Source organism: Rhinoraja longicauda, chromosome 14 (genome assembly GCF_053455715.1).
Source record: "Rhinoraja longicauda isolate Sanriku21f chromosome 14, sRhiLon1.1, whole genome shotgun sequence".
Taxonomy (NCBI): domain Eukaryota; kingdom Metazoa; phylum Chordata; class Chondrichthyes; order Rajiformes; family Arhynchobatidae; genus Rhinoraja; species Rhinoraja longicauda.
The window spans coordinates 7,417,983-7,433,449 of NC_135966.1; the positions used below are offsets into that span (position 1 = coordinate 7,417,983).

The 15,467-nt window shown below is 44.1% G+C and overlaps 1 protein-coding gene across 4 annotated transcripts in view; it reads left to right on the forward strand.

The window, feature by feature from the left end:
* The window catches only part of LOC144600023 (long-chain-fatty-acid--CoA ligase 6-like), a 61,104-nt gene that overhangs the window by 12,414 nt on the left and 33,223 nt on the right, over positions 1 to 15,467 (forward strand). For 3 of the 4 annotated variants that reach the window (XR_013548068.1, XM_078411348.1, XM_078411347.1), the window contains exons 2-3: positions 9,743 to 9,963; positions 13,041 to 13,155. Coding sequence is in view for 3 of the 4 variants with exons in the window: in XM_078411348.1 (XP_078267474.1) it covers positions 9,743 to 9,963; positions 13,041 to 13,155 (336 nt within the window). In the remaining variant the exon portion in view is untranslated. Of the gene's footprint in view, positions 1 to 1,387; positions 1,726 to 9,742; positions 9,964 to 13,040; positions 13,156 to 15,467 lie in introns of those variants that run through there. The other variant, XM_078411349.1, reaches the window with a different exon arrangement.

The following is a 15,467-nucleotide window of genomic DNA, read 5'->3' on the forward strand; positions in this document are numbered from 1 at the left end:
TAATACTGTAGGACAGCAAATGTAGGCTAGGTGAAATATTGAGTTGAAGGACAATGGGTTCCTTTAAGGTTAATGGTCCAAGGAACACTGGATGTCGAGATATTGTTAGAGAAAGGAACCATGGGAATCATATGGCAGGAATAGAGAAGTGAAAACAGTTCTGTTCAACAAATCATTGATCACTTTTATAATAGAAACATAGAAACATAGAAAATAGGAGCAGTAGTAGGCCATTCGGCCCTTTGAGCTAGCACCGCCATTCAATATGATCATGGTTGATCATCCAAAATCAGTACCCCGTTCTGGCATTTTCCCCATATCCATTGATTCCCTTAGCCCAAAGAGCTAAATCTAACTCTATCTTGAAAACATCCAGTGAATTGGCCTCCACTGCCTTCTGTGGCAGAGAATTCCACAGATTCACAACTCTCTAGGTGAAGACATTTTTCCTCATCTCAGTCCTAAATGGCCTACCCGTTATTCTTAAACTGTGACCCCTGGTTCTAGACTCCCCCAACATTGGGAACATTTTTCCTGCATCTACCCTGTCCAATCCTCTAAGAATTTTATATTTCTACAAGATCCCCTCTCATCCATCTAAATTCCAGCTAATAAAAGCCCAGTTGACCCATCATGTGTTAGTCCCGCTATCCCGGGAATTAATCAGCTTTAATGGATGACCTTTGCAAATTGAACAATTTACTCATTTAATTGATTAACTGACTTTAATTTTACTTAATACTTATCAGATTTGCCAAGCCAGAGCTACGCATCCAATTTCCAAACTCCAGTCTAGAAAGTGGAGACTGTCTTGTACGTTTAAGGAAAAAAAAGTATCTTTCCAAGTGTCAACTATAAAAGAAAGGCACCATTGTTTCCACTGCAGAATTGTTTCACTGTGGTCTCTAAGCTATCAACAAAGATTAGTCTCCAATACAACACTAACGTGTGTCGGAAGGAAGGGCGGATGCTGGGTTACATTGAAGATAGACACAAAATGCTGGAGTAACTCAGCGGGACAGGCAGCATCTCTGGATAGGAATGAGTGACGTTTTGGGTTGAGACCCTTCTTCAGACTGAGTCAGTCTGAGAGGGGGTCTCGACATATGGAAGGGTAAGGTGTGAAAATGACAGATCAAAGCAGATGATAAGGAAATGCAGAATGGGTGAATGTTAGCTATGGGGAAGGTGACAAGGAGGCATACAATCAGTAAAATTAATCAGGAGGACTGTGAAACTAGTCGGAGAACTAGAATGGGGGAGAGAGGGAAAGAAAGGGTTACTTGAAGTTGGACAAAAACAATAAGGTTTCTGGTTAGCTTCTAACGCTTTAAATCAATGTGGAAATGAGCTGGCTTTTTTGTGAGGATACACTGAAGCAGAAAGGCGGGATCTAGGCGATTAGCTGCCTTTATCACCCAGTTGCTGCCAATCATCAGTAGGGTTTACTGCCGGTCATCCATCTAACTACCTCTGAGTAGAAGGCAGAGCTAACTCCCTACTGATGTCCGTCGTGTGAGGTGCCCGATACATTCTTTGACAAAGCACAAATCTGGCAGCAAGCCACTGCTTTCTTTTTAAAAGGAGCAACATCCAGTTGACTCGAGCGTTGTGGGTTTTGATCCTTCCTTCATTGAGCGTAAAGGGATTTCTTATCCACAACAGCTAGTTTTAAATGGAATGTGCTGCCGGCTACTGCTCCACTAGGGATGCTGAGAATTTAAGGTAAGATCATCTTAACCCCAACGTTTTAATAACTGGTGAATAGAGATCTGGACCAGCACCATTTTGTAAATCTTATCTCCCTGCAGGTTTGTTTGACAGCAGGATTCTTTTGAGTTGTGATTTTGTTTTGTTTGTGATTATGTAACACTAACGCATCCATGAACAGTCTTGATTGCATCAAAGGCTTTTTGCTCAATTCATTTTTTAATTCATTTTTTGTTTGTTACGTTATCTATAAGCACTGTGCTTGCATGCCTGTTTTGCTGATTGAATTGCATAGTTCCCTTTCTGTACATATGAAGATTAAACACTCTTGCAAAACATTTAACGCTTAAAATTGCTGTAGAGCAGATGCAGGAAACTGATAGTGGAGGAGTCTAATTTAACAAATACTTTGACGGGGGGGGGGGGGGGGGGGGGGTGGAGGAGAGAGTGATTGATTTTCATTATGTGGAAATCTTGCTCTTTGAGGGGTTTTTTTCCTCCTAGTCATTTCTGGTCCTGAGTGTAATATGTTGTTCAGGCTGAGAGAAAGTGTGGAGCTCATTCACTCTGGTCCCTGCCTGTGTTGCCATGACAAGCATTCAAGATTAGCCTGTGGTGACTGTCATTCTGATGTTCCCTTCCTCTGTGAGAAAGTGCCCATTTTTTGGCATTGGCTGCCTCATAAACAGCACCGGGTGTGACAGAAACGTGGATGGAATTGTGGATTGAGTCTTGTTTCATTGACCCCTGGCAGAGTACATTTTGAACAGGCTGTAACATTGTTCATTTGCAAAATTGTTTCTTGTTTATTACACAAACATTCAAGAATGTAGAACAGTCCAGAAGATGGACACAAAGTGCTGGAGTAACTCAGCGGGTCAGGCAGCATTTCTGGAGAAAAAGATATGCTGCTTGTCCCGCTTAGTTACACCATCACTTTGTGTCTATCTTCTGTGTAAACACAGAAACATAGAAAATAGGTGCAGGAGTAGGCCTTTCAAGCCAGCACCGCCATTCAATATGATCATGGTTGATCGTCCAAAATCAGTACCCCGTTCCTGCTTTCTCCCCATATCCCTTGATTCCGTTAGCCCTAAGAGCGATATCTAACTCTCTCTTGAATACATCCAGTGAATTGGCCTCCACAGCCTTCTGTGGCAGAGAATTCCACAGATTCACAACTCTCTGGGTGAAAAGGTTTATTCTCAGTTCAAGAATAAATGCTAGGCCATTTAGGACTGTAACCCCTGGTTCTGGACTCCCCCCAACATCAGGAACATGTTTCCTGCATCTAGCCTGTCCAATCTCTAAACCAGCATCGACAGTTCCTTTCTACAGGAATGATATGCACCACCCAATAAAAAGTTTATTTGGCTTCTTTTGCACCTATTGCAGTGATTTGCAGATATTTAGAAATAAAGAACTGCAGATGCTGGTTAACACACATAGTGCTGGAGTAACTTGGTGGGTCAGGCAGCATCCCTGGAGAGCATGGGTAGGTGACCTTTCGGGTCGAGGCACTTCTTCAGACTGTTTAAGTGTTAGGGAATAGTCCCTGGTATATTATAAACAGGTAAATTATACTTGGAATGGAGTTGCAAATAATAATGACATAAATGACCAAAAGGTATTTGTCAAGGAATAACTTGTTGACAAGGAGTACTCGGGGGAAATTCAAATACTTTTCTTCTGAAGTTGGGCCCTGAACCAAAACGTCACCTATCCATGTTCTCCAGAGATACTGTCTGACCTGCTGAGTTACTCAATAGACAATAGGTGCAGGAATGTCAATAGACATTTGGCCTTTCGAGCCAGCACCACCATTCAATGTGATCATGGCTGATCATTCTCCAACACTTTGTGTCTTTTTAGTAAGCCAGCATTTGCTGTTCCTTGTATCCACATCCATATTTTCCATCTGCCAGATCTGTGTTAGTAAAAAGTAATTTAATAGTTCAACATCTCAGATGAAATGTAGCAGGAAATCCCTTCTCACTACTGCATCGATTGTGTGCTCAAGTATCTACATTGGAGTTAAACTCACAATTTTGCAATCTAGTTTAGTTTAGTGATGTAGTGAAGTAATGGGCCCTTTGGCCCACCAAGTCCACACCGACCAACAATCACCCGTACATTAGTTCTACCCTACACACTAGGGGCAATTTACAGAAGCCAATTAGCCTACAAACTTGCACATCTTTGGAGCGTGGGAGGAAACTAGAGCACCTGGAGAAACCCCACATGGTCACAGGGAGCACACACAAACTCTGTACAGACAGCACCCGTAGTCGGGATCGAACCTGGGTCTCTAGCATCATGAGGCAGCAACTCTACCGCTGTGCCACTCCAATTCTGAGGCACAATTGGCATCGCTGGGCTAAGGTTAACATTTTGTGTGATCAAGACAGGTGGTATCTTCGCAGTTGCTCCCACACCACCAGTTGTTTGGGAATGTCCAAGCACGGATGACATCCCTGCCCTCTGACCTTGTTAGGAAGCGCTATCATGTTCTTTTTCATATCTAAGGTTCAAAGGTCAGTTTATCATCACATGTTCCAATTAAGGTACAGTGAAATATATAAATGTAGAGATGGCAGCAGAAGTCCTTTGAGAGAAAAAGAGCCAGCAAGAATCTAAAGAAGCAGCAGCATGCCACGTGTCCACACTATTCTACTGCATTTAAAGTGGTGCTTCAGGGGTTAGAGGCAAGGACAGGTTTATGAAGAGGGTGCCGTACTGATCTCTGGTGACTTTATAGTTTTGTAACATAATTACAGGACGTAGTTTTGTAACATAATTTTGTAACATAATTAATGTCCTTTGCCTGCATGTGATCCATTCCCTACATACCCATGTGCCCATCTAAAAGCATCTTAAATGCTACTATCTTATCTATTATTCAGTTTAAATATGAAGTATTTCAGAATCTTATTCCTAGAATTAAGCTTTTTTTTTTTACACGAAGGTGCCAAAAAATGCACAATTAATAAACATGTGTGAAACATGGCTGGAATATGAAATAATTACTACACCTTTTGGAGGTGCCGGTACAGTGTAGCAGCACACCCCATCGCAAAGAAACGCTGCAATAGAATACTCGCCATCCTTTTGTTTGAGAAGTGAAATATATATTTTTTCTCCTCTGTTTGGAGGCCAAATGTTTTCTCTTCCATCACAAAACAAACTGCTGCTGAACTCAACTGGTCGAGCAGCATCTGTGAAGGGGGAAGGCACTGTCTACGTTTCGGGTCGAAATCCGGACTTTTTTTTCTGCTTTTGGCTGAATGATATAATTGGGTTATTAAATTTGGATTTGGACTTGAGAGATACAGTGCGGAAACGGGCCCTTCGGCCCACCGAGTCCACGCCAACCCGAAATTGCTATTGAGGGCGTGCAGCGTAGGTTTACTAGGTTAATTCCCGGAATGGCGGGACTATCATATGTTGAAAGACTGGAGCGACTTGGCTTGTATACACTGGAATTTAGAAGGATGAGAGATCTTATCTAAACGTATGAGATTATTAAGGGGTTGGACACGTTAGAGGCAGGAAACATGTTCCCAATGTTGGGGGAGTCCAGAACAAGGGGCCACGGTTTAAGAATAAGGGGTAGGCCATTTAGAACTGAGATGAGGAAAAACTTTTTCAGTCAGAGAGTTGTGAATCTGTGGAATTATCTGCCTCAGAGGGCAGTGGAGGCCAATTCTCTGAATGCATTCAAGAGAGAGCTAGATAGAGCTCTTAAGGATAGCGGAGTCAGGGGGTATGGGGAGAAGGCAGGAACGGGGTACTGATTGAGAATGATCAGCCATGATCACATTGAATGGCAGTGCTGGCTCGAAGGGCCGAATGGCCTCCTCCTGCACCTATTGTCTTGTCTATTATGATCACTCCATACACTAGCACTATCCTACACACTAGGGACGATTTACAATTTTGTTGAAGCCAATTAAACTACAAAGCTGTACGTCTCTGGAGTGTGGGAGGAAACCGGAGCACCCGGAGAAAACCCACATGGAGAAGGTGCAAACTCCGTAAATCAGCATCAAACCCAGGTCTCTGGTGCCATAAGATGGCAACGCTACAGCTGTACCACTGTGTTCCTCTTGATGAAAAGGGCAGTATTTAAGGTAACTTTATAATGTGGTAGAATAGCATTCCAATGTCAGATACGAGTTGGAATGATAATTTGTGATATCTTTAATTCACTGTCCTTAAATTTAACTTCCTGTGATGAGCAAGGTGATCTCTTCCATTGATAACTTATATCTTTCATTTCCTCGCATTTACTGCAAAGAAATGAGGGGAAAGATCAGCAAAAAATCTTTGCTTTAAAAAAAAAATATGTGGCTTTGCACATCTTTCCTACATGAGAGCACACAGTAATAGGTGCTAGATATGATTCAAGGCCACTTGCACGCTGCCAGTGAAGTGGGGCATTGTGTTTCGGATACAATAGGATCCTTGTTGAGCCATTAAGGCATAATCGCCAAGATAAGTGAACCTTGGTCTAGATAAAGTGGATTGAAACACAGTATACTAATGACAAATGGCACCATGTGTTTGAAGGGTAGAGTCTTTTTTTTTCAAAAATGCCTGGAAAATCCATTGCAGAACTCCACTTTTAGTTTCCTTAAATGCCTATTTCTGGTTCATTGCTTTCTCCAGTAATTCAACTGGACACTTCTGAATGTGAGTTGCCCTTGTGCCTCCAACATAATTTACATAGCAAGTACTGTTAAAGGGATGATAACTTGGAACAGACATTTCAGCACATTGTGGAATAACTTGTATCACGTTGTACCAGGATCACGTTGGGTGGCACAGCGGCTGAGTTGCTGCCTTACAGCACCAGAGCCTGATTCAATCCTGACTAAGGGTCCCGTGACCTGTGTGGATTTTCTCTGGATGCTCCGGTTTCCTCCAACACTCAAGACGTGGAGGTTAATCGGCTTTGGTAAAATTTTAAATTGTTCCTAGTGTGTGCATAGGATAGTGTTAGTGTACGGGGCGATTGCTGGTCAGCATGGACCCAGTGGGCCGAAGGGCCTGTTTCCAGGCTATATCTCAGGTCTAAAGGGGGCGTGGCTGTGTTCTGCAGCTGCGGCTCACCGGCAGTCTCTCCGTTTTTTTTTTTTTGGTGTTTTTTTGTCATTGTTGATGTTAAATGTACGTTTTGTTTTATTTTTAATTCTGTGTATGTAGGGGGGGGTGGTGGGGGGGTTGGGGGAAACCTTTTTTTAAATCTCCTCCTCAACGGAGATGCGACCTTTACCGTGTCGTATCTCCGTTCGCGCAACGGCCTAACATCGTGGAGTCGGCGGCCTCCAGCTGGGATCGACCTCGAAGACTCCGGTCGCAGGGCCTGGACTTACCATCTCGGAGGCTTCGGCCGTGGGCCCTGCAGACCGCAACATCGGGAGCTCGCAGGTCCCTGGCTGGCGACCGGCTTTTGGGAGCTCCAGCCGTAGCAGCTTCGACCGCCCCGAAGCACGAGGCACGATCAACCCGCCCGCAGGCCCTTCATCGCCCTGCGTGGCCCGGCCGCAGCACTTTCCATCGCCCGGTGGGGGCTCAGGACTCTCATCGCCCTGCGTGGCTCGGCCGCGGCATTTTCCATCGCCCGGTGGGGGCTCAGGACTTTCATCGGCTCGGCTCGGCTCGGCTCGGCTCGGCTCGGCTCGGCTCGGCTCGGCTCGGCTCGGCCCGGCCCGGCCCGGCCCTGGGACTTTCCATCGCCCGGTGGGGGCTCAGGACTTTCATCGGCCTGCTCGGCTCGGCTCGGCTCGGCCGCGGCATTTTCCATCGCCCGGTGGGGGCTCAGGACTTTCATCGGCCTGCTCGGCTCGGCCCTGGGACTTTCCATCGCCCGGTGGGGGCTTCACGGGGTTGGGAGCCTCGATCACCTCGTGGCGCCACGGGAGAAGAACGAGGAGGAGATAAGACTTTGCCTTCCATCACAGTGAGGGTATGCCTAGAGCAATCACTGTGATGGCTGTTTTGTGTAAAAAATTGTATCTGTGTGTCTTGTGTTCTTTAATGTCTACTGCCGGACCCTGACGTGAGAGGACGCTGGTGTTGATTATTCGCCGCTTTTCCGTCAGGATAGTTTGTCTGTTTGTTTCTATGTTAATTGTATTTGTAAAGCGCTTTGTGCATGTGTTAAGGCGCTATATAAAATAAATATATTATTATTATTATTATTAAAGAGTGACCATTGCTGGACCCTCCCAGTGCAAACAAGCCTTCTCAGCACAGGATAGCTGACGAATTGGGTCAATTTGGCCCGTCAAGTCTACTCTGCCATTCCATCATGGCTGATCTATCTTTCCCTCTCAACCCTGTTCTCCCCATAACCTTTGGCACAATTATTAATCAAGAACCTGTCAATCTTTGCTTTAAAGACTTGACTTCCACAGCCGTCCGTGAATTCCCACAGGTTCACCACCCTGACTAAAAGAAACCTGAGAAGCATCGATGTAGATTGATTCTCCAATGTAGCAATCAGTTCCTGAAAAGTATTGCACCGTAGAATTTACAGGTAAACTGTGTTTCAGGCGAAACGTTAAACTGAGGCCCTGTTGACTCTCCTGGATGAATATAGATATTTTGTGTTAACATTTTGTCATAAAACAGTGAATATCAAAAAATCCCCCCCTGCCTGCTTCGATCTATTGCTGCGCTTTGTCGTGCCTTTTCCAGTTTTCTTCCCCCCCCCCCCCCCCCCCCACAATCCGTTTGAAGAAGAGACTCAACCGGAAACGTCACCTAACCATGTTCTCCAGAGATGCTACTTGGCCTGCTGAGTTACTCCAGCACTTTGTATCCTTTTTGTGTATTAACAAGCATCTGCAGTTTGTTTTTACATTATCTTTGGTGTCTTGTACTTTATTTTCCTGAAGTCAACATTACTAAAGCAAATTATCAGGTAGCTATTTCGTTGAGAATAAATAATGAATTACTATAATATCTTAAATTATTTAGATGTCCATAAAGCATTTAGAGATGTTTAGTTTAGAAATAGTCATACGGCGTGGAAACAGGTCCTTCGGCCCAACTTGCCCACACCGACCAATATGGGCCTGCCTGCGTTTGGCCCATATGCCTGTCCTATCATGTACCTGTCTGAATGTTTCTTAAATGTTGTGATGCTACCATTGATACAGTATGGAAATAGGCCCTTAGGCTCATTGAGTCCATGCCGACCTTCGATCACCCTATTTAGCCCAATGCCCTCCTAATTTAATGTGGAAAGGGCCAGGCATGCACAAAAACAAATGGATTCCCAACAAAGCACAAAGTACTGGAAGAACTTAATGGGTCAGCTAGCATCTGGTGGAGGGAATGGACAGTCGTTTTGGTTCGGTACTCTTCAGACTGAAACGTCGACTATCCGTTCCCTCTACAGATGCTGCCTGACCCATTGAGCACATTGTTTTTTTGTTCTAGATTTCAACATCGGCAGTTCCTTGCATCTCCAAATAGATTTCCAATAAGCTTCTCGAGGTGCAGATTATAAAAGGACCATTCGGGCCATGAGCTGTTTCACTGGTTTGATTAGTACGGGTGCTGGGGGCTATGGGGAAAAGGCAGGAGAGTGTGGTTGAGAGGAAAAGATAGATCAGCCATGATTGAATGGGGGGAGGAGACTTGAGGGGCTGAATGGCCTAATTCTGCTCCTATCACTTGTGCACATGTTTTTTTTAACTCTGTTGATTATATTTATGGAAAGGTTGAAACAATTACCTGAGATTTTGTTTTTGTAAGTGGATACCCAGCGTTTAATTCAATGTTTATCTGTGCCTGATGCCAATGTCTTTTTGCCTTTGACATTGATGTAAATAGTTGTTGATGCAAACTAAAAGAACAAACATTTCTTTCAGTGGGCAGCTGAAACAGAATATGCCATTATTGAGCTGAACATTGGCTGAAGGTCGTGTGCTCTAGCTTCAACCATTCTTTATTGGAGACTTCAAATTTCCCTTCACATTTTGGAAGGTGTCGCTGATTCACTTTTCCCTTTGTGCGCCAGGGTTTCTTAGCTTTCTGGTCGAGAAGATGCAAATAAAGGAAATCCTGAGAAGTCTATGGCTGTTGGAATTGGATGAATTTGGACATTTCTTTCACACTCTCCCTCCTCCGACGCTGGTAGGAATTGCTTCAGTCGTGGCTATCACAGCGTATTGGCTGGCTACCAGACCCAAAACACTCAAACCTCCCTGCGATCTTTCACAACAGTCTGTGGAAATTGAGGTAAGTCCAGGCTTTCTTAAATTTAATTTATTATTATCACGTGCACCGAGGTACAGCAGTGTTGCAGTGCTATTTTTTTTTTTAGGTGCCGGAGCTGTCACTGGTGCCGGGGCGACCCCTGTTAAATTCCCAGCTAGTTAGAATTTCCCGCTGTTTATTTTGGTGTTTTATTTTTACAGAGGTGCCGGAGCGGCGCTCCAGTGAGCTCCGCCAGCACTGCACCCCCAAGGTTCAGTGGAAAGCTTTTTGTTGTGGCTTCCGGTCAAAGACTACATGAATACAATCACACTGTCCATAGTGCACAGATAAAAGATACAACATTTAGTGTAAGAATATAATAACTGAAGCCTGATAAAGTCAGACTTGCACTCTGCTCTCAGGACCAGAGACAGAAGCTCAACTAACAGTCAGATAAATAATTCTGCCTTTTTTTATTACTTCAACCAGAGGTAGCCTTTAGATTTTGTTGCACAAAAAGAGAATCTAAGGTCAGAATGTCAATATACTAGCAAACTAGTCAATGGTACAATGCCTTTATAATGCAATTGATGTTCTACATAACATTATTTTAACTAAAATAACTTTGACTTCAAAGTACAAAATATCATATCATATCATATAAATACAGCCGGAAACAGGCCTTTTTCGGCCCTCCAAGTCCGTGCCGCCCAGTGATCCCCGTACATTAACACTATCCTACGCCCACTAGGGACAATTTTTACATTTACCCGCCAATTAACCTACATACCTGTACGTCTTTGGAGTGTGGGAGGAAACCGAAGATCTCGGAGAAAACCCACGCAGGTCACGGGGAGAACGTACAAACTCCTTACAGTGCAGCACCCGTAGTCAGGATCGAACCTGAGTCTCCGGCGCTGCATTCGCTGTAAAGCAGCAACTCTACCGCTGCGCTACCGTGCCGCCCTTGGACCGTGGACCATTTGTATTTTAACTTGACAATCGGCAAGAAATTGTGATTCATTTCCAAGGCAGGAAGATTAGCTAGGAAGAAACCTGCAACCCTTTAGGGCTTCACGGTGGTGCAGTGGCAGAGTTGCCAGAGACCTGGGTTTGTGATTGCGTGGGTTTTGTCCGGGTGCTCCGGTTTCCTCCCACATTCCAAAGACTTGCAGGTTAATTGGCTTCTGTAAATTGTCACTAGTGTGTAGGATAGAACTAGCTTAGCTTAGAGATACAGCGCGGAAACAAGCCCTTCGGCCCAAGAATCCGCACCGACCAGCGATCCCCGCATGTTAACACTTTCCTACGTGCACTAGGGACAATTTACATTTATACCAAGCCAATTAACCTATAAACCTGTACGTCTTTGGAGTGTGGGAGGAAACCAAAGATCTCAGAGAAAACCCACACTGATCATGGGGAGAAGGTACAAAATCCATACAGACTGCACCCAAGTCAGGATTGAATCCGGGTCTCTGACACTAAGGCAGCAACGCTACTGCTGCACCACTGTGCTGCCCTAGTGTACGGGTGATCGCTGTTCAACAGGCCAAAAGCCCTGTTTTCATGCTTTATCTCTAAACTAAACTAAAGCAACTTTGACTTTAAAGAACAAAATAAATCAATGATCCGTGTAAAATATTGTTTTAAAATGAATCAGATATATGATATTTCATGTAAAATTCAATATTTGACAAATCCTATCACAAATACTATAGACTGTAAAGAAAAGAGAAAGTTTTACGGTAATATGTACAAAATTTAGTTTTCTACATTCAAAATAAATGTAGAAGAAGGGAGAGAAAAATAAATATCACCTGATATTAAGGGGAAAATTTGTTTAATTGCTGGGAAAAAAAAGGAATGTGTTTTCCAAGAAAGGAAGGCTTTCTGTTGTCTGTAGAAACCAAGAACTACAGATGCTGGTCTATACCAGTCTGAAGAAGGATCCCAACCTGAAATGTCACGATCTTTTTTCTCCAGAGATGTTGCCTGACCCGCTGAGTTACTCCAACACTTTGTGTCTAGTTTTCAGCTGCATTCTCATTTCAACTTGGCAGAAACTTGTAGGCTTATCCAAATTGCTGATTCATTATGCTTAGGCAGCATTTTGAGCTGATTCTAAGAAATGCATATTGCAAAAAATCCATTCCTGGTAAATCAATGAAGAATAAGCAATTTACTTAAGTAGGAAGTATTTGCCAGCTGATAAGTAGCCATGAGTGGAGGGCAGCCGATGAGAGGTTGGGCAGGCTAGGACTTTATTCCTTAGAATGCAGGAGGATGAGGGGTGATCTTATAGAGGTGTACAAAAAATCATGATGGGAATAGATGGGGTAAATGCACAGAGTCTTTTACCCAGAGTTAGGAAATCCTGAGCCAGAGAACACTGGTTTAAGGTGAGAGGGGGACCGATTTGATTGGAACCAGTGGGACAACATTTTGATTGAGGGTTGTGCGTATATGGAATCGCCAGAGGTGATAGTTGAGGCAGGTATTCTGACAACACTTAAAACACATTTGGACAGGTACATGGATAGGATATGTTAAGAGGGCTATGGGCCAAACACGCACAAATGGGACTAGTGTAGATGGGACATGTTGGTCAGCATGGGCAAGTTGGGCCAAAGATCCTGTGGCCTTACTTTATGACTCTGACTGGCTTGGATGGAACATCTTGGTCGGCATGGAATAGTTGGGCCGAAGGGGTTGTATGACTTTAAGAGCATAAAAATATATATTTTGGACCAGTGTGTGCACAATATCCAGTGTATATATATTTTTTAATGTACACAGGTCGTCAGCTTATTTCACTCTCTAATTCAGTCATATGTCCGTCCTTGTCCTTCAACCCGCTCTGAAAACCTATTGCCATGGTACAATAAGTAGTATGTCAGTGTCTGTAGAGTTTATGGAAATACTGATTGAAATATCACCTAATTCAAGATGGCCAGAGCAGTGAAAATGCCAGAGATGCTGCCTGACCCGCTGAGCTACTCCAGCACTTTGTCTTCTCAAGATGGCGAGAAACGGACAAATGAGGTGTTCCTTATAATGCAATCTTGCATCAACTGCTTCTGCAGGTTTGTAACACAGCGTATCGCCTTGCTCCATAGGGTTCTGAGCAAGCTCGCCGGTCTGTATTGGGTGACAGCCCCAAGCTAATGACCCACTATCATGATGATGCAAGGACCATGTATGAAGTGTACCAGCGAGGATTACACATTTCAGGCAAGTTTCAACTTTCCAAATTAATTTCATGAAGAATTAGTTATGGACATTAATAGACTAATATTGCATCTATATACTAAAACTCTCGTTTGTTATCTTGTTTGTGATTGAACTTCAGCCAAAACGGTACACGATAGCGCGAACATTTTAGGCCCACCTTACTCACCATTGTCACTTTACCGATAATGAGAGTAGTTTTATTGATATTGATCTTATATTTTTTAAGTTATTCACATTTTAAAGTTTAAAAGGAAGGGAGGGGAAGGGAAGGGAAGGAGGGAAGGAAGGGGGAGAGGAGGGGGGGGGGGGGGGGTCAGGAGAGAGGAGAGGGGGGTGAGGACAGGGTGCTGCACCAATGCAGGAGAGGTTTGGGCCCAACAGGTCCACTTGGTCTTTCTTAATAATAATTGTGCATCGAATGAAACCCTCTAAAATGTTCAATACTTCAGAGCAATGATGGGATTCGGTAATTGCATTTTAAATTCTGCATATCTGTAATTACACATCTCTGATCCACTCACTGGATTAAATGGTTCACATTGTGGCCAGTTTCTTCTGTCTGAATTCCTATTTGCCTCGTCATCTTTCTTTCCTTAATGAAGACAAACTGCAGATGCTGGTATCTTGAACAAAAGATGAAGTGCTGGAGGAACTCGACGTGTTGGGCAGCATCTGTGGAAGGAATGGACTGACAATATTTCAGGTGGAGACCTTTCTTCAGAGTGGTCAGACCCACCACAGATGCAACCTGACCCACTGAGTTTATCCAACACTTTCTTTTTGTCTCTGTCATTAAGTTCTTAATGTTCTTAAGAGCTTCATGCGGGCTTTTCCTTTCCCCACCCAACACTCCTCTTTACTAGACCTGGCGTGTAATCATTTGACTGCCCTCTGAAACTTGTCTCCATTCTACAACTACAGTGAGATGACATGGATGTGGAGAGGATGTTTCCAGTACTTTGAGAGTCTAGGACTAGAGGACTCAGCCTCGCAATAAAAGGACAATAGACAATAGACAATAGGTGCAGGAGTAGGCCATTCAGCCCTTCGAGCCAGCACCGCCATTCAATGCGATCATGGCTGATCACTCTCAATCAGTACCCCGTTCCTGCCTTCTCCCCATACCCCCTCACTCCGCTATCCTTAAGAGCTCTATCCAGCTCTCTCTTGAAAGCATCCAACGAACTGGCCTCCACTGCCTTCTGAGGCAGAGAATTCCACACCTTCACCACCCTCTGACTGAAAAAGTTCTTCCTCATCTCCGTTCTAAATGGCCTACCCCTTATTCTCAAACTGTGGCCCCTTGTTCTGGACTCCCCCAACATTGGGAACATGTTATCTGCCTCTAATGTGTCCAATCCCCTAATTATCTTATATGTTTCAATAAGATCCCCCCTCATCCTTCTAAATTCCAGTGTATACAAGCCCAATCGCTCCAGCCTTTCAACATACGACAGTCCCGCCATTCCGGGAATTAACCTAGTGAACCTACGCTGCACGCCCTCCATAGCAAGAATATCCTTCCTCAAATTTGGAGACCAAAACTGCACACAGTTCTCCAGGTGCGGTCTCACCAGGGCCCGGTACAACTGTAGAAGGACCTCTTTGCTCCTATACTCAACTCCTCTTGTTATGAAGGCCAACATTCCATTGGCTTTCTTCACTGCCTGCTGAACCTGCATGCTTCCTTTCATTGACTGATGCACTAGGACACCCAGATCTCGTTGAACTCCCCCTCCTCCTAACTTGACACCATTCAGATAATAATCTGCCTTTCTATTCTTACTTCCAAAGTGAATAACCTCACACTTATCTACATTAAACTGCATCTGCCATGTATCCGCCCACTCACACAACCTGTCCAAGTCACCCTGCAGCCTTATTGCATCTTCCTCACAATTCACACTACCCCCCAACTTAGTATCATCTGCAAATTTGCTAATGGTACTTTTAATCCCTTCGTCTAAGTCATTAATGTATATCGTAAATAGCTGGGGTCCCAGCACCGAACCTTGCGATACCCCACTGGTCACTGCCTGCCATTCCGAAAGGGACCCATTTATCCCCACTCTTTGCTTTAGAATGGAGATAAGGAGAAATTTCTTTAGCCAGAGGTGCATCTGTGGAAATCTTTGCCACAGATGACTGTGGTGGCCAAGTCATTGGGTATTTTTATAGCGGAGATTGATAGATTCTTGATTAGTAAGAGTGTCCAAGGTTATGGGGATAAGCCTGGAGAAAATAGATTAGTCATGATTGAATGGTTGAGCAGATTCGAAGGGTTGAATAGCCTCATTCTGCTCCTGGTCTTT